We start from the raw sequence: 19322 nt of genomic DNA, 5'->3' as shown, positions 1-19322 counted from the left end.
CGCTCAGGAGCAGCCCGGTCCCGGTCAACCAGGTAACAATGTAGTCAACGAAACAAACGGACTGCTAAACGGGATCCCGACATTTCGGTGTCGGAAATTTCGGTCCAGGATGTTTCGGTGTGGACATTTCTGTGCACGGACATTTTGGTGCACGACGTCTTGGCCCAGATATTTTGAGTGAGGGGATGTCCCAGGCATTCTTTGAACATTTATTAGCTTTAATATTGTAATTTCATGACTTGATATGATTTTACGTTCGAGACATGTGCTTGCGCCGCCGTTCGTGGAAACGAACGCTAAACCCATGCAGAGAATTGCCATGTGAAACCCAATTTCTGCAGGAGATGGTAAAAATTAAAGTTGTTAATTTGTATCCGTTCAACCAATTTTTTGTTATTTTAACATTCATGTGAACAACCCTAATACTTTTAGTGTTACCAAAGCGCTTTTCTTTCACTTCACCCAACGGTGCAACACGCTGCTGCTTTTAGTCATTCCGCCTCCCCCACCCCAGCAAAACTTCCGCGAAAAAACAACAGAAAAACTAGGTCGATTAGGCGGGTGTGCATGTCGTTTTAATTATTCTCTCAATCAATCTCGCCTTAGTTGCATTCGGTGTCAGTTCTACTTAAACCTAACAAACCAACGATCGCACTTACGGTGGCGTTACTTAGGGGAGGGGAAAGCTGAGCCCCGCCGGCAATCATCCCCCTAAGTAGAGAGAGAGGGGTGTCGCTTGTGCTTCACCATTGCGGCGACTGGACTTCGAAAACTTGAAGACGACTGTTGCCGCTGTCGTCACACTAGCCTATTCATTTTTTTTGCTCCTTATAATGGGAGGAAGCGATGTATAACTGGGGTGTCCATGATATGCGCGACTTGATGAGTTAATTCCCAAAGGGGGGAGTGAAGGCGGAGAAAGAGCAATTTCTGTAGTGGGGGCGCCGTCGATGTGACCGCGACGCGCGGAAGGGCGTAGCCAGCAAACGATAGTGGCCATTGTGTTCTCAGCGGCTGTTTGGGTGGCTTTTTGTCACACTCTGAGGTTTCGTGGGCCCATTGTGAATGTAAAGCTTTTTCTCTGTTTTAAACGCGAAGTGTGCTATGTCATTGTTCTGAATGTATCACCCACTTCCTGCAAAAGCCTCCAATAAGAGGCTAGCAGTATGTTCTAAATAAAAAGCATAAAATCACTGCGGTGACGCTTCGGAGACCGTGAACTCCACCACGCCGGTAGGATTTTCAGGCAAGGTTGGCACAGGTTCTTGAAAACCTTGAAAACCCTTGAATTCAGAAGTGTAAATTTCAAGGCCTGGAAAGTCCTGGAATTTTTACATGGTCCTTGAAAACCCTTGATTTTTCTGGAGAGAACCAATGGCCCTGTCTATTTACAAGAATTTAAAGTGTTTGTCGTGAATTTTAGGTGTTAAAAATGTTAAGAAACATTGTAACAATCAAGTTTCAGTGTATTGCGTGAAATTACAAGTTGTGGATTGTCATTATTACAAGGCAATATTGGGAGCAGCACTCCTGATTCATGTCACGATACAATGCCGTGAAAGCCGGCTTCTGTTCTCTATCTTGCATGTTCCATCTAGTCCGTGGACGACCTTTCATTGCATGTTAACTGTGCATCCTACGCTCCATCTGCGTTTGCTTTTACGTGCAAATGGTGGACGTGTACATGTTCATCCTGCCTTGCAGCAACACTTGCTGAGTTAATTTCAGCTGATACTCTTGCTGACAAAGCAGGAGGTGCAGGCAACATTAACTAAGTTTTGAAATCAAACAGCATCAGCAAAACACAAAGAAAAAAGAAAAACCTCTAAATATAAACTATGAAAAAAATAAAGCTGGGGGAGCATTCATGAACCCATAGCATTTATCTAAATGTGTATTAATGTTCTTAGGTATTACGGAATATCAAAATTTTGCATTTTGTTGAAAAAGTTAGAAATAATCCCAGATAAAACATAAGATGTGGACCTTGAAAATGTGTTTTCTTGTCCTTGAAAGTCCTTGAAAACCCTTGAATTTTTGCTTTTGAAGCCCGTATGAACCCTGTAAGGGGAAACCGAAAATAATATGGCTGAAAAAGAAATCTGGTCGAGATTCGAGCGTACAGGCGAGGGGGGGGGGGCTTGGAACAAAGAATTAAAATGTGGTAAATGTAGGCTTGTAAACATTAAACGAAGGTTGGTTTTCCCGAACCCAATCGGTGGAATTTGTATGCACCACCGGTACGCGCCTAATCAGCATTTAGGACATTAGATTCGGCGGCTGTTTTCCAAAAGGCCCGTTTTTCATCCCCGGCAATATCCTAGACCAATGTTCGCGAATTCATTTTAGCAAGGCAGCCCAGCCAACGTAATACTCTTCATAAGGTTTTCTTCATTCTGGGAAGCTAGCTAATGTTTGTTACTTTTTGTATACTGAGAGTGTGCATGTAATATATGTAATTTGAGGGTCTGTAATTTAAAAAAATACAAAAGAGGCGTTAGACCATCTTAAACACGGGTAATTTTCTTAGCTAAAAAAGAGCGAATATAAATTAACAACCTGCCATAAATAAAAAAAAAACGTGTGCTAAAGAATTCAATCGGCTGCATAACAGGTGTCCCCAGAAAGAGGATATAAACAAAAATGTATAAATGTTGAATTTATAAAAATACCTGCAAAGATCGCACATGGCATCAATAAAAAAATGAATTCACTGCTCCAGATTGTTGTCCATAACACACGTCAAGCGGAAATAAAAATATAACGGCTGTTGCAAACAGGCAAGCACAGGATAATTTGGTCACCGAAATGTCCGTACACCGAAATTTCCGCACCAAAATCTCCTGCCCTGAAATGTCCTCGAGCCATGTGGAGTTTGTCCGGTGCTCCCTGAAAAAATTCGCCTAGGAGCGTTTTTTTATTATCTTTATCTACAGATGATCTGCTGCCGGTGGTGTTAATATTCGTATAATATACGTAGTTCGATGTGAGTTTTAAATGTCTTACTTAATTTCGACCCAGGATTATCCGACACTATATTATAATTTAAAAACCTAATTGTAACGTTAATGTAACGACACGTTCCAATTTTCGAAGTGGAACCGGAACGCGTTCCTTTCGCAATAAAGGAACTTGTAACGGGAACTCGTTTCAAAATTGGCAAGGAACGAGGAACGAGCTTTCGTTCCTATTTTGGAGGAACGTGTACAACACTGGCGCAGAGTATACTCAACACTTATGTACAACCTTCATGGATTACGAGAAAGCATTTGAGTCAGTCGAAACCTCAGCAGTAATTCAGGCATTGCAGAATCAGGGTGCAGACGAGCATTACTTAAGAATAATAGAGGATATCTAGAATGGGCCCGCACCTACCATCGTCATCTATAAGGAGAGAAGTAAAATATCTATAAGGAATGGCGCCAGACAAGGAGACAAAATCTCCAATGTTATTCAAAGCATGTTTTCAAGAGGTATTCCAATATTGGACGAAGAACAGGTGAACGCGAAGGTAATTGGAGAGCAGCTCAGTAACCTCAGATTTTCTGACGACGCTGCCTTGCTAAGTAACTCCAAGGACGATAGGACGATTTTCAAAGCATGCTCATGGCACTGGACAAGCACAATAAAACTGTGGGCATGAAAATTTAAAGCAGAAAACTACAGTAATGATCAATAACCTCGGGACAGCACAGTGATTTGAGGCAGGTGGTGAGGGAGTGAGAGTAAAAAGCGAATATATCTACTTAGGCCAAGTTGTGACCCCGTATCTCAACCATGAGGCAGAGATAATAAGAAGGATAAGAATGGGGTGAAGCGCATTTGCCAGGAATTCTCAGATAACGCCCTGTTCAGACAGCTACAAACAAGAACGCTGCCGAACCCAGCAGTACTACACAAGGTGTACCCGGACGCGTACCCAGACGAGAAGTGCAAGGTGTGCCGTGACGAAAGAGCCATCGTGGAACACATTCTGTGGGATTGCAAAAAGCATCCAAATGAAGCACGAAGACTGATGTTGCCGCCGTCGCTCGAATGGTTGACGCGGACAGAAGACCAAGAAATGCAACTCAAGGCCAGGCAGGGACTGGGTGAGCCTGAAACGGCGAGTCGAGATACATGCAGGCGCACCAAGAAGACGATGTAGGCCGCGTCTAAAGCGCGCGTGCTTTACTGCAGCTCTAATTAACGTTTCTCCAATCCAACTAATCAGATAATGAATGGCAGCCTACCGTTGTCCCTGAAAGAGAAAGTGTATGAGAGCGGCGTCTTACCGTAATTATCTTCGGGGCAGAAACTTGGAGTCTCACTAAAAAGGTTCAACTTAAATTGAGAACGACTCAGCCAGCATTGGAACGAAATATGATTGGTGTAACGTTAACGGACAAGCAGGGAGTGGAGTGGGCCAGGGAACAAACGCATGTTAAGGACATATTAGTAGATATTAGGAAGAAGAAATGGGCGTGGGGAGCGCATGCAATGCGAAGGCACGACAACCGTGGGTCATTAAGGGGAACGGAGTGGATTCCTAGAAAAGGCAAGCCTGGCAGGGGGCGCTGGGGGGCGGCAGAAAGTTAGATGGGAAGATGAGATCAAGTAGTCTGCGGAAATAAATTGGTGGCGTTACCACACGACCGGGATAATTGGAGGTTGCCATGCAGTGGGCGCAGACAGGCTGATGATGATGATGATGATATATGTACGAAACTCTACAGCCCCACTCTACGATTGCGGCGTCATGTTTCCTGACGGTGACTTCTGTGACTGACTGTCAGCGGCAAAAGCCAGAATTTTGTGACGTCATAAAGAAACATCTGGAAAGTGGCTGGGGATTCGGCACTGCTTCCTCTGTTGTCCTCAACAACTACAGTATTTGTTACCCTTGTAAGAATGTTGGCACTGTCGTTATCTCGATGACTCTTTTAGACTCTTTTCGAACTAAGTCGACTCTTTTAGAACTAAACTTTTAGCTTGTCTTCTAGGCCCACCTGATCAGGGCGAGGACTTGCTGCATGTTGTTGGGTTCCTTGTAGCTCCTTTTGAACATGAGGGCTCGGGGGCATTTTTCGTAGCTGAACCAGGCGCCGTACCTGGTCACCAACTCGTCCATTCCACTGGCGTTGAAGATAGCCGGGAAGAACCTGCGCGTGCCGTAATTTTTTTAGAAGCCTTGTTGTCCCTCTAAAAGTAGCGTTGTCGATTCCCTACAGTCATTTTTTTTTCTCAGGGAGTGTGGCACTTTTCAAATCGCAGTGCTCATCACCCGCTGAATATTGGTAAAAAAAACGTTGCCGTAGATGCGAATGAAAATAGCCCATGTTTTCTAAATACCATCCCGCCAAAATGCGTGTCAACGTAACAGAAACGGGAATTTAGAGGACGAAAATCATGCTTCGTTCTTTGGCCCTTTGGCTGACGTACGAGTTTCTTCGGTGGTGTAAATAAAGCATCAAGTTTATGGCCTTAAGTCATCACTTGTTGTACGCATCGATTCAATTCTATTGATGTAGGTAGCTTTCAGTTTCTTTTTTTCGGAGTTCTTGCCGAAAAGCACCCCGCCTCTTATCAACTCTGCGTCGGCTTTTTCGTCATGGACGGGATCAGGCCTGAAGTGATCAAGGCAAAGCAATAACTATGTCGGTCTGCATGTTTAATAGCTTTCCAAGCAAATGGAATTAGCTGCCAATGTCATTACTTTGGTTTTACATGTGAATTCTGAATGACAGTCGACGCGAATGACGTTTGGCGGGCGAATGAGTTCAGGGAACACATTCGTATTGGCTTCCTAAGCGAACGAGTAACATCACCAGCTGTAGCAGGTAATTAAACAAGAAAGTTTATTTATAAACTTAAGAGAACTGCGTCAGTAGAAATTACCATTAACATTTCGCCGTGTGTTTTTCAGTCAAAAGGAGGGAACCAACAACTTCGCAAAGCTACGTTATGTTGCTGTTACCTAAATACAATTTTTCCCTTACTTGTCTCTGCATTTCGTATCTATTAATGTCACTAAGAATATTGGTAATATTTTTATTTTTTAAAAGAGTTTGATTTGTTTGGTCTTCGAAATATTAAAGGGCAGCTGCGCAAGTAGGAAAGCCCTGATAATCGTGAGTGCTGCCCTTACCAAACGACATTTTCTTCGCTATGTCTACCAGGATGGCGTAGCCGAACGCCATATACATATATTGTATTTCGTTTTGAATGACATTAGGTTTACCATGTGACAGTGGTATCACACGACAGTTGAGCGGGAGCCGACTTACGGAATGTTGTAGGTTGCCCAGTAGCCCTGCTTCTCGACGACTGTCGTGATGTCAGCGGACACAGAGTAGCCTCTGAAACGAGAATAACGCATTAAAACAGTTACGAGGGGAGAAAATTGCCATCGCTTCCTAAAGAAAATTGAGAGAAACGCGAATGCTTTCTAACATGTCCACTGCGTCAAAAACTTTCGATAAAAGCGCATCCAACGTTCGCCTAAAAAATGCGTCGTACCGATCTTCCAACCAGTGTGGCGAACTGGGCAAGTTGGTGAATGTTGATGGTGAAAAACAGCGCATCCAAGACGAAGACAGGGAAGGGAAAACACAAACACGGCGCTGACTCGCAACTGAAGACTTCAATGAAGGAAGGCCCATATTTACAGTGTGCATCACCGAAAACACAAACAAGAAAGAAAGAGGTAAAACCAATCAGAAGTGGCTACTACGTTAAGCAATAGACGCAGCAGTCATGTGCGATCGAGATATGCTTCTCTTTTAGAAAGGGCGACAGATGGACAACTGATACAATTTTCGGTGGTATACACTATAAATATGGGTGTTTCTTCATTAAAGTCTTCAGTTGCGACTCAGCGCCGTGTTTGTGTTTTCCATTCTGTGTTTTCGTCTTGGATGCGCTGTTTTTCACCATGAGCACGATCTTCGAACCTTGAAAGGAACAAATAGCGAACAAAGAACGAACCATAGCGACGATTTTTCCCGCACTATGAGAATGCATCTCCGAACAATCTAAAGGCATCCTTGATTCACGCGCTTGAGCCATGCGCGTGTTGTCTTATCTGAAATCGCTCCCTTTTCGCGGTTTCCAAGAAACTGGGCTGACACAATGGGAGCCCGGTTTCACGAACGCGCCGAGTATCTGGAGATCTTATCACAGGTTCTCGGTCGATCATCTGGTCTCTCAAAAGAGGAATTTGTGTTTTGACAGGATGTCATTGGTGCCACTACGAAAGCTTTCCCTTTAAAAATCAGGCTAATCTGGTTGTTTTGTAGATCATGCGGTCTTAAAAAACACCCACAGCGCTCATCTGTGTTTTCTCTGGACTGCTAGTCGTCGTTTTCGCTCTGGTTTTTTCGTTCTGTAGGGGAAAAATTGTTTTCGGTGTCGGCACGTAAAGAACTGCGAAGGTAGTAACGTTGCGCGGGACACTTTTTACCCTACAATCGTTGATATTGGCAGCGCGTAACCTACGCGGAACATTCACCCAATAATCGACGGCTGTCGTGGAAGAAGTGCTCTATGTATAGGCAGACGCGCAGTTAATCCAACCAAATTAGGGCGTTTTATTTGTTCGCCAAACCCAGTGCGCATACTATGGTTACATCGTAGGGTGTGATGCTGGTCGCTGTGAATCTAAACAAGGTTAGAGTTCTGTAAGCCATGATGATCTTCACCCTTGATTTTTTTAAGCTCGAACCAAGAATAAGAGGTGCCCGATTGCACCACCGACATGAAACTCCAGCGTGTAGAGGAAGAAGCCAATGCATGGCGCAGCCATATTCAGCATGGGGCAGACATCACTTATTTAGCGTCGACGTGTGCTTTCGGTGTTGCGTTAAAGGGATGAGCCCAGCTTCACTGACTTTACGTCGCTAACGCTAATGTTGACAGCGAAGCTGCCTGGCGATCCCTGCTCGCACAGCTAAGCTTCATAGAACCTCTCGGAGCCAGAAGATCGATTCCCGTTTGCTCCAATTCATTTTTGCCGTGTTCCACTACTCGGGCCATCTCCTGGAACGTTTTGTTACTTTTGAACTTGCGTCACGGCCGGACTCGACTCTCCTCCCCAAAGCGCGTGGGGAGGAGCGTCGAGTCCGGCCGTGCTTACGTCGTCAGCACGAGGGGGAGCCGCGAGCGCTTTTTGTTGTTTAACTGCGGATTTTCTAATTTGCTGTGGCAAAAATCAAACATCGAAGAATTCGTAAGTCAAAGAACAATGCAAATATCGCTTTTGTGTTGATGTATTGCCTCCAATATGCTTGATGCTTTATTTTTGCTAAACAGTATTTGCTAATATAAACATTGCCACCAGATTGTGTTGTTCATGGTGATGATGATAAAAACTTTATTGTAGTCTCTGTTAAGACGGAGTCACTGCTTGGGAGTGGCAGTGTACCCGTCCCTTCAGACGGTGGTCAGGAACCCATGGATCCTGGCGGCGTCTTACGCCAGCTAGACGACTACTGTTTGGATACCGGGTTGGGAGCTAAGCAGCGAAGCCTCCCATTGCTGGTGCCTCGTAATGCGTACACCTGGTGTGGGTGTCTCTGGTTTACTGGGACACGCCCAAACCATGTGTTGGAGCGTGGCGGCTGCGGCGCCACACCACTTGCACTTATCTGTGTATGTTTATGGAAAGTTGCGGTGGCACAGGGCGCGGTGTGGGAAGGTGTTCTATTATGTCCTGCTCCATGGAACCGATTGCCTTCTGTACGATGAGTGTACGATGAGTGGCTGGAAGCGTGCATGGGCCCAATATATAATGCTGGGTAATTTATTGATATGTAGCCAGCCTGTCCCTCCCCCCGTCAAAGACGGCACGTTGTCTTCGAATTCGGCCTAGTAGCTGAATCCTCGGGCCTGTTCGTGTGCCATATCGTTTCCCCGTAGAGACGAGTGTTCTGGTGTCCATATCAAACAGATATGTCGTGAGGGCAGGATTGGTTTACTTTGAATTGTGTTGGCTGGAGCCTTGGATATTCTTCCTCGTGCATAATTTCGTAGTGCGGTCTTGGAGACAGAGATAATGGTCGTGCCCGACGTGCCTGCAACGGCCAGAACGATGGCTACCTCTTCCCCAACTTCCGGATTAGCCTCTGTGACGGAGCATGATGCGACCATATTGCCCTGCTGGTTTACTACAGCAGTTACTGCCACTCGTCGTTTGGGGTAGTCCGCCGCGTCAACGCAGCCGACCTCCGAGTTGGAGTGGTACTGCTTGTGAAATGCTGTGGCTCGGACCCTCCGTCTCTCTTGATGATGCTCCGGATGCATATTTTTTGCTAAAGGGGACACACTGAGGTGCGCGGCTAACTCGTCCCCAAGCAAGATTTTCGTTCCGTGTTGGTCTGCGTAGGAGATGTGGAGAAGATCTAAGATGGCTCTTTCGGTGGCACTTGCGGCTGGTCCGTTGTACTGTGCTGTGTGCTGGGATGCGACGAGTGCGTCTTGGGTGTTGTGTATGCCCATTTCCATCAGTCGTTCGTTAGGGGTCGAGATTGGGATGCCCACTGCCAACTTGATGGCTTTGCGTTGTGGTACCGGGGTTCTTGCACCCGGCCGCGGTTCCCCAGAAGGACACTGATCCCCCTCGATCACACCTTTACTTGGAGTCCCGCTACGCCAAGGTACACCGCTCAGCCGATCCGGCTGCACACACGTCGCCCAGCCGAGTCCGCCATGTCCTATCCTCGCTCCTCCCGCGCCACCTCCTCATCCTCAGCCGGCACATGTCCATCCCGTGGGATTGTCCCCCGCCACTATTGCCGGATTACCACACTCTCCCCCCCTCCGAAGAAAAGGCCGACGCTGGCTGCCCTCGGCTGCAGTCGTCGGCACTCTCGAGGGACTCGCACGGCTCAGCCCGGATGGCAGTAGACCGGTGCCACAGGTGGCCTCCTAAGACCCGGGGGTCCTTGCAGAAGGTCCAAACGTGGCAAGGTCCTGTCCGCGGACCTTGCTCCGCGGGTCGCGTCGGCACTCTCGAGGGACTCCCACGGCTCAGCCCGGATGGCAGTAGACCGGTGCCACAGGTGGCCTCCTAAGACCCGGGGGTCCTTGCAGAAGGTCCAAACGTGGCAAGGTCCTGTCCGCGGGCCTAGCTTCGCGGGGGTGGTGCCCGGCGCAGTCGTCAGCAGCTGTCCGTCTCGAGCTCCTGCTTCATCTTGGCGAACTCCTCCTTGGTCATGGAGCCCTCGCCCTCGCCGAGCTTCTGGAGCTTCTCCCGCGAGGCGTCGAAGTCCGGCCGCGGAGGGGCCGGGGGAATGATCATCACGGCATAGTCCTCGCTCTCCTCCAGGGCGTCATGGAGCGAGATGAACTCCTCGTGCTGCCGAAGCACAGAGAACTCCGGCTTCTGGAAGTCCGACAGCGTCGTCTTGGTGTGGACAGTGAACTTGACCTTGTCCCTCTCGCTGAGGGCATCCGAGATGTCCACCACCAGAGACTGGTCCGCCAGGTCGATCGTGTCTGACCACATTTTCAACGAGCTGTCGGTCACATTTGCCGCGGAACACCAAAACGAGGAAGAAGACCACAATGCCCTTCCTAGGAACCACGGCCGGCCCCACGTTCAGGGCGCCAAATGTGGTACCGGGGTTCTTGCACCCGGCCGCGGTTCCCCAGAAGGACACTGAGCCCCCTCGATCACACCTTTACTTGGAGTCCCGCTACGCCAAGGTACACCGCTCAGCCGATCCGGCTGCACACACGTCGCCCAGCCGAGTCCGCCATGTCCTATCCTCGCTCCTCCCGCGCCACCTCCTCATCCTCAGCCGGCACATGTCCATCCCGTGGGATTGTCCCCCGCCACTATTGCCGGATTACCACAGCGTATAATACGCTCAACTTTTTCTTTCTCTGTTTGAGTGAGCTTGAGGTACTGGGTGAAGTAGGCAATTCTGATTATAATAAAAGCATGCGCAAGACATAGGATGTTGCCCTCTTTTAGCCCATGTTGTCTGTTGGCTATTCTTGCAATTAGCCTGCTAATTTGAGTAGCCGTGTTTTTCAGGGCCTGTATTGTGACCGTACTGGTCCCCGTTTCCTGTATGCGCAGATAAAAGAATACGTATGCACTTTCTTCGAGGTATGCATCTTTCCTGTAGCTGAACCTGTATATCCGGATCCTTTCTGGGCCTCAGACCGGCTGTAGTGGGTCTGAAGAGAGAGGATCTCTGACTACTGATGCGAACACGCGAGTCCGCGTGAGGAGACGTAGTTTTCAACAATCGTGGCAGGCTCTTGTAGCCTTCTTGAATGTATCCGTCCCTGCCTCCTGCGGTCCATATTGTTATATCATAAGCGTAGAGTCTGTGATGCACGTCCGGGATTTGTTGTAGTAGGGCAGAGAATTTATTCATGGCCACATAAATAAAAATGGCGATGAGTTCGACCCCTGTGGGGTGCCACGGCTACACAGACTTATACGGTCAGATTTGAGGTCCCGTACTGTTATTTGGGCGATACTTCGGGACAGAAAGTCGGCGATGTAGTTGTTCGCCTTGTTGCCCACATTTAAGTCACCGAGATTATGAAGGATGGCACTGTGGGCCACACGGTCAAAGGATTTAGTCAAGTCAAGCCCCATTACGGCTCGAGAATCAAGTGGTGACACGTTCGGGTTGTCGATTATGTGATGTTGAACTTGTAACAGTACGTACCTCTTGCGTTGATAGTGAAGACCTGTGACCCACAATGGTGTGCGAGAAAAGTAGATGTGTGTCCATGTGGCGGTTAAGACGGGTCAAAACCACGTGCTCCATGAGCTTCCTGAGGCAAGAGGTCAGGGAAATAGGCCTCAAGTTCTCTAACTTTAGAGCCTTTCCAGGTTTGGGAATGAGCTTAATCAGGGCGCTTTTCCACGCGGGGGAAGGTTTCCCGTGTCCCACATATTTGTTCATGTAGCTGGTTCTCAGGGGGCAGTATGAATGTAGAGATCCCACAGTTTTTGCAGTAATGCGGTTTAATCTCCTTGATGCTCGTGTAGAATACTCAGTAGGTTGTTACACTGAGTAACGCGTTTTCCGTCTGTGTTTGCTAGGCAGCGGATGGTGTGCCATGTTTTGAAGGTATTCATCGGCACCTCTATCCGATCACACAGAGTGTTCCATTGTTGATTGATGAGGTACGCGGCGTGCTTTCGATTTCCTTGGTGAGTCTAGCGAGTCTCCTGCTCAAGGAGCGGTTATGCCCCTACGTGCGGAGCCGCTTCTTGATACTGTGTTTGGCCTCCCACATGTGCCGAAGTAGTGAGCCTATATTTTCAAGACTAGCCTCTTCTGGTACTATGTGTGTGGGCAGGTCAGCGTCATTTTGCAAACTTAGATTGTGTTGCTTATAAAGGCTTTGTTTCTATAAGCGTCTCGTTCAAGTAGAATTTTAACTTGCTGCATGTGTTCTTTGGCGCTTGCTGTCTTCCTCGCTAGGCTATGCCCTCTCCACATCACTGCGACCGCGTTACCACATTTCGTTCCATGAAAGCCTCGACCAAGGATAGCTTCGGTGTTGAAAAACTGAGCTACATTGAGAATATTGACTTCTAGCCTTACAGTCAAATCTTTGACCCGCCCATACTGCCCTGCCCTGTTTCAGAGGTGACATCAGATTACTTGCTAGAGACGTCTTAGGGCTCCAACCAGCCCTAGCTGGACACATGGGGTCCACAGGACATCGCTTAGGCCACCCTCCTGATATTCATCGCTGGACGTACAGACCCCTTTAAAAGAAAGTCTTCTACTTCATTTGTGAAACTGGACTCTATAGCTTCCTGTTGTACCTGTCGCGGTGGCTCAAAGGCTATGGCGTCGTGCTGCTGAGCACATGCACGCGGACTGGTTTTTCGGCCGCGGTGGCCGCTTTTCTAATAGAGGCGAAAAGTAAAAATGCCCATGTGTTCAAGTTCCCCAGGTGGTCAAAATATTTCACGTTAAAGATCCCCAGGTGGTCAAAATATTTCGGAGCCATCTTCTGCGGCCGGCCTGATCGCCTCTGAAGCGTCGGTGCGTTAAATCTCATTATCAACTCACAACAATCAATCTTCCTGTCGAAAGTCAGCCGAGAGATGCCGTTTTAAAGCGAAGCTTTTTACCTCTTTACCCAACGGTTCTGTCGCGGCCGTTTGTGTGAACAGCAAACTCCCGCGAACCAATAAAAGAATTTACTGACACTGCCAGGAATCGAACCTGGACCGAATGGAGAAAGGGAGCAAAAGCCCGTTGTCCTACTGATTCACCTACGAGCCCACGTGGAAACGCGGGATACAAATTGTGCACTCACCGAGAACATCTGTGCATTTACCCCCTGCGTCCTCGCTGAATGCCATGTGATAGCATTACGCGACCTCTCGCGCCGCTATTCGTTCCGCCAACGGCACTTGTAACGGCCGTGTGCGCGCCTTGAGTGAGCTCTAGGAGTTCATAAAATTAAAGGAATCTCAAACCAACGCACTGCATAGTATCACTTCTCTCCCGCCTGTGCCACCGATCTCGTCACCTCCGTCGGGGGCAGCAGAAACGGAGAAGTGAGATCGTGTAATACCTGGTTTCAGCTTCCTTTAATTTATAAAAAAAGCGCTTGCATCATGTGCTTCACTAATACAACTCAACCAACCAACGTTCATGAATCAAGCATTGACTTAACTTTTGCAAAGAATATCTCCTGGAAAGAATAAAGGCTGTGGTTCAGTGCTTCTAATTGTCTCTGGTTGCATATTTTGTAGAGCCACGTCTGTGAATTCAAGTGATGTAGCATAGGTAATCATTGTGGATGTCGTTTACAGCTGCGCTTTCCAATCACCTTCACAGGGTAGGCTGGAGTGGCGCGCATTTTTTCTCTTTCTTCCCGTGTCGTACCTCAATCTTGTCTTGAAATTATTATCTTCGGGTTTCTGATTCCCTGTGGCAAAATGGCCCAATAGTAATAATAAAAGAAACGCACGTTACCGCGCTCGGACTCTGACCTGATTTGGAGAGGTGCTCCAAGGTTAGAGAAAGCGAGCGAACAAGCTACTCACAACGCACAGTAGGTGCCTACATGAACATGACGCACGTTCCGTGGCTATTGCACTTCGAAAACGATCATAGGGTAGCTATAACAGCCCTGGCTACTGCTGCAATAACTGCATTTCACCACTTTTGCAGGATCGTCATTGTGCTCCCGCCATCGGCTTCTCTCCCACCAGGAAAATCTGCGATTTTTTACCGTAGGAGTTATGTAACCCCCAACCCCGGCCAGTATACTTCGTCATTTGAATGCTTGAAACCACTCCGTCCGCATTGCCCCAATCAAAGACACCAGTGACGTAGCCAAAAATATATTTTGCGGGGGGTTATACGCCACTGGGAGAATAATAAAAAAACTGTGGTTGATTCCTCTGTCATAAGAATCGGTAAAGCGCGAAAGTGAAATGTGCCGCGAAATCTGCAACTGAACATTATATGCGGGTCGGTGGCTGTCTTGTGGGTGTGCTTGGCGAGCGACGTCCTGCTGGTGGGTCGCTTAGGAAAAGGTGTACTGGCGGCATTTTCGTGACGGATATGATATGACGTAAGCGACATCTTGGTGTATACCGGGACAAAGCACTTTCGTGTTAAAATATAAACCTAAAAATGAACAACCCTAAGTATACGTACTGTTTAGTACTAAAGGTTGCTTCCCCGTAAGGATACCCTTTGTTCAGGGGTGCATCCTTTACAGGCTGCTTAGTTCTTTGTAATGGCGTCAGTTGTGTGACAGACATGACGTCACCGAAATCTTGGTGTATCCGGGAATAAACCACTGTCGTGTTAAAAAAAAGGGTACAAAGACTGCGCTGGACGCCTGAACAATGCCATTTTTCGGCATGCACCAGTTAAGGGAGTGTTCTGGCACCAAAACCCCTTCCCACCCTCCACCAACCGTCGCAACACCCCTGAAAGACACAGTAATTAAGACCGGCATCGCAGCTATGCCGAGCAAACCAACATCGAGTTTTCGCCACTGATTGTCCCCAGCAGGTATCGCCATTGACCGGTGGATTTTAACTGAGCTCCGGAAAATGGAAAGGGTGAGTGTTTAACTAAGCTCCGGAAAAAAAGAACGGGTGAGGGTGGCCGACGTCAATCTATTTACACTCTTTTAGATCAATTAACACTATTTTTACACTATTTACACGATATGAACGATATATTTACGCCTTTTTCCTCGTCGTGTTCGACGCCAGGCTATGGCGCCATGGGGCATCGTTCATCTGTCCCATGGCAATATTAAGTCCACTGAAAGGACGTAGCATCATGAAAGAGCATGCATGATGATATTTGTTCTAAAGGGTAAGCATATTCTGCTCAAACGCATTTCCCTGGAGGAGAAAAAATACTTGTAACCTCGCGAGCAAAAGATCTGTTTGGTTGGTTTTGCAAAAACTGTGCACATAGTGTGTCACGAAATCTGCGTCACGCCTGTGACACTTCTGCTCCGGCGGCGGCTTGCCTACCATGGCGAGCAGCCATTAAACCCTCGCCTGGTAATCCGGTACCACAGAGGCGGAGCCCGGAGCGAGTGCAGCGCGAAGCCTCTCCGCAGTGGATATCGTGGCGTGAAGTCACACCTGCCCCGCTTGCGCACGCTCTGGTGGCTCAAGGTCATTGCGACGCGATGAATGATCTTGCCAGACACGACGTAATATATACTTTGGTCTAAACGTGTACTTACGGCAGCTCTTCGTGATACCACACGAAATTTGTAGGCAGTCTCTTCATTCGTGGCTTGAACAAATTGTAGTCAACCACGATCCACTGGCTGTTGCCGCTGAAAACACACCGTGGCAACACGTTAGAATGACCGTGATTAGGATCACTAAACTTACTTTTAAGCTAAAAAATAAATAGCCCTCTTATATGACTGTCACCTGGCAGAAGTTTTGTGATACCTCTGATCCACGTATGATGCAGCTCACTGAAAGTAATCGCCGGACTTCCGGTGTCTTATACAGAACAGTGTTTAGAAACAAGATAAATACGTTTTCATTTGTTGACAGGATTTGTTGGTACTTCGGCCTTAAGGAAAAGTGTAGGCTGCCTGACGTCATTGCCGAAGGTGACTAAAAAGAGCAGATCTGAAAGCATTCACTAGTGCATTTAACTTCACCATTGTTCTCCTACTGTAATCCTCTTTAGTCTGTCCTTCTATGTTAATTATTGGGTGCTTTATCACGCTGTGAATATTTGCATTTCTTCCTATTTCTGGTTTGTTTCCTTTTTTCGAGAACCCGTACTGAGGATGACGTAAGTGTACAATATTATTGAGTAATTCTAATGAAATTTTTGGTATAGCCAAAAATGTGAACCAGCTGACCATTTGGATAATATATATATATATATATATATATATATATATATATATATATATATATATATATATATATATATATATACATATTCTTACAGGTTAGTGGTGTAAAATTTGGCGGCGCCTCTGCATGGATGTTTCCTTATATTTATGCTTAGAGCTTTTACAGGGTAAGAGAGAGAGAGGGATCAAACTTTTCGGAATTTTTTTCTGACCGTCTGCGCGCGTCCGCCCAAACCCTTTTTTTAGGGTAGAGGGCGCGTGTCCAAGCGTAGCAATGCAGCCTCCGCGTCCTTTCGCTCGCTAGAACACTTGGGGTAAACACCAACGGCTCAAGAGGCTAAATAACGAGCAAAGTTTGGGTTTACCCCTCCACTTAGCAGAAGCCCAGAGACTTTAGTACATAGGCTTCGGCTTCAAGTATCGTTTACTCGCAAGTAGCTGCACATTTTGTACGTGGATAAACATCGGACTGCTTTCTGTGTTGTCCAAAAGCTATGGGTCCAGACCTGAAATTCCGGAGAAGGGGAACACGGCCGCAGCCATGCGAATGCACTGCATAAAAATCGACTTTAAAGATTGGGAGCGCACAATATGATAATGATGATGGTGATAAAACAAGAAAATCCGCTTCCTGTGTTCGGAATCGAACTTGGCTCCCTCGCATTATGAAGCCGCGGTCGACCGGATTGCGCCATCATGGAAAATAAATAGGGTCCCTCAGCATTTCCTTTGCCTTCGTTGCGCGGGCGTTCGCTTTTGACTTTGGCTGAGTTGAGGTGAACTTTGGCTTCGCACATTGGCAGTTTGAATTTTGAACGACGACTCGGGAGGGGTGCTGATGTTTCTCGTGAAGGATTCACTTGCTGTCGTCTGTGTTAGGGCTTTGACTGACGGGCAGATTGCACTTTGATCTTTGGCTCTTGCACTTTGACTCGTGTTAGGACTTTGACTGACGGGCCGATTGCACTTCGATCTTTGGCTCTTGCACTTTGACTCTAAGGTGGTCTGCACTTTAACGGTGGACTATCGGACTTCGACTCTCAGGCGGTTTGCACTTTGTTCGTTTACACTTTGAATTTGATTGAAGGGGCTTTGACTGTGACACTCCGCCATTTGATTTCGCGTGCAGAATGGTTCGCGTTCCAGCCACCGTAGTCATTATACAGAGGGTATTTGAACTTCTTTTGTGAAGTGGACCACAGGGTAATGTTCACCGTTATTCTATGGGCCGTTCCACGGTATAGTTAGGCCTTTATTTCAAAACCGACCTAAGGTATACCAACTACCCTTATTTACAGAAGTAATGCGTAGAATTACTAACGAGAACATGTTACAGTAAAATCAATTAAAAAAAATTAAACCAGTTCCACTTTACGTGAAAGCTGCGAAGTGCAGAACAGTGATTCTCTATAGAGGCTGGGACATCCTCTCTGAACTAGTTTAAATATCAGCCTGGCGCTGATGCCGAAAGTAGTCAATAGAAGGCGGCGCAACCCCTGAAAAAATTTGAGGGGAGACTGCGTGACATGGAGGAGGAAAAATTGGCTGCGTGAGTGTTTAGGTAACTGTACATGACGAGAATGGACATGTGGTGGAGACGGAGGACCAGACAGCTGACCAAGCTGTACGGAAATTTGGTAGGGGAAGCTGGGGTATGCACAACAGTTGAAAAGAAGGTAAAAGCAGCAGAGATGACTAATTGGGTACAAAGAATTGAAGGGACAAAAAAACCCTGGAGACCTATAGTACAGAGAAACTACAATTCAGGAAGGAAGGTTCTATGGGAATACGCCAGGCAGCGCATTGCTTGTTGAAGCACATGCGGGGTGTCTGAGAACACGGGCATACACGGCTAACTATAGGCAGCAGGACGAAACTTGTGTGTGCTGCGGCAGAGATCGGGAGACGGTAGAGTATATTTTCATAGACTGCACACAGATACGACCGCGGCGGTACCAAGGGGGAATCGTCGTTAACGGAGGCTTTGGGATTCTGTGTGAGGGGAGCCTGAACGTCAGGGCCATAGACGCCACGAAGAGGTGGCTGGAGTGGTGGTGGAAGAAAGGTAGGCAAGAGAGTGGGACGTTGGAAGAGTACAAAGCCGAATTAGAATTTATACCAGAAGGGAGGAGATAAGCAGGGGCGCAAGGGCAGGAATGGGGGGAAGTGATGGAAGTTTAAATGAGCCATGAAGACAAAATACAATTTTTTTTATTCGAAAGATCTGGTGTTTATATTGCCCCCAGCGCTTGTCTGGCAGCAAAGGATAGTTTGTTCACTAAGACATTAATCAATTCTGTTAAAATTTTGATTCTCCCACCAAATACTGTGTTTTGTGAGGTCGTCTGCGATTACGCCAAGAAAGCAGGCCTTAAAGTGAACGCGAACGCGACACTAAGCATCCAGCAAACTATAGAGCCTTGTTTACCATCAGTCCTCCTAGATAACGCTACCATACCATGGCTGACATTTGACCGCCTTTGTTTTGTTTTTGACCGTGGTTGCGTCTGGCTTGTTTTTATTGCAGTAGAAAGTACTCGGGTTGTGAAACATGAAGTATACTCGACAAACAGGGTTACGTAAGACAATGTCGCTTACGCGAATCTTCCTGTGTCGTGTTAGACAACCCGAAGGCGACATACTGCTGTGCAGCGATGACAAGCCAAGTGTACACAGTACCAACAGCACGCTCTGGTACTTCAATGTTTACTCGTACTTTCGTAGCTCCCATGTTTACCCCGCCATTAATACTTCTATAAAATGAACATATGATTCACTTTTAAGACAAAATATCTTGTGAATGAAGATTATAGGCCCTGCATAACTTACAATTGTTTTGCTGGCCTCCCTCAATCGCAGAGGTGTCTGGTATGACATCATAGGTTCTGTTGCGTTAAATAACCTAGTGAGCCGCAAGGCCATTGCCGTTTTTTATAGTTAGGCTTAGTTGAGCGAAGGTTTAGTTAAAAGTGGAGTCAGTATGATTCTAA

General features: G+C 47.1%; 1 protein-coding gene across 2 annotated transcripts in view; it reads right to left on the bottom strand.

Moving 5' to 3' along the window:
- LOC144142119 (putative phospholipase B-like 2) overlaps positions 1 to 15811 on the bottom strand; it is a 41918-nt gene extending 26107 nt beyond the window's left edge. Inside the window, exons 1-4 of one of the 2 annotated variants that reach the window (XM_077673522.1) lie at positions 15694 to 15811; positions 15177 to 15257; positions 6267 to 6338; positions 4989 to 5141 (exon numbers count right to left, since the gene is read on the bottom strand). In XM_077673522.1, coding sequence (XP_077529648.1) covers positions 4989 to 5141; positions 6267 to 6338; positions 15177 to 15257; positions 15694 to 15740 — 353 coding nt within the window. In that variant the 5' untranslated portion in view covers positions 15741 to 15811. The remainder of the gene's footprint in view (positions 1 to 4988; positions 5142 to 6266; positions 6339 to 15176; positions 15258 to 15693) is intronic. The other variant, XM_077673523.1, reaches the window with a different exon arrangement.
- Positions 15812 to 19322: the final 3511 nt, after the last annotated feature.

Source organism: Haemaphysalis longicornis, unplaced genomic scaffold, assembly GCF_048455015.1.
Source record: "Haemaphysalis longicornis isolate Haplotype H1 unplaced genomic scaffold, Haemaphysalis longicornis Haplotype H1 scaffold_6, whole genome shotgun sequence".
Lineage (NCBI taxonomy): Eukaryota > Metazoa > Arthropoda > Arachnida > Ixodida > Ixodidae > Haemaphysalis > Haemaphysalis longicornis.
The sequence above is the reverse complement of the archived record's forward strand: the minus strand, read 5'-3'. Positions and strand labels throughout refer to the sequence as shown.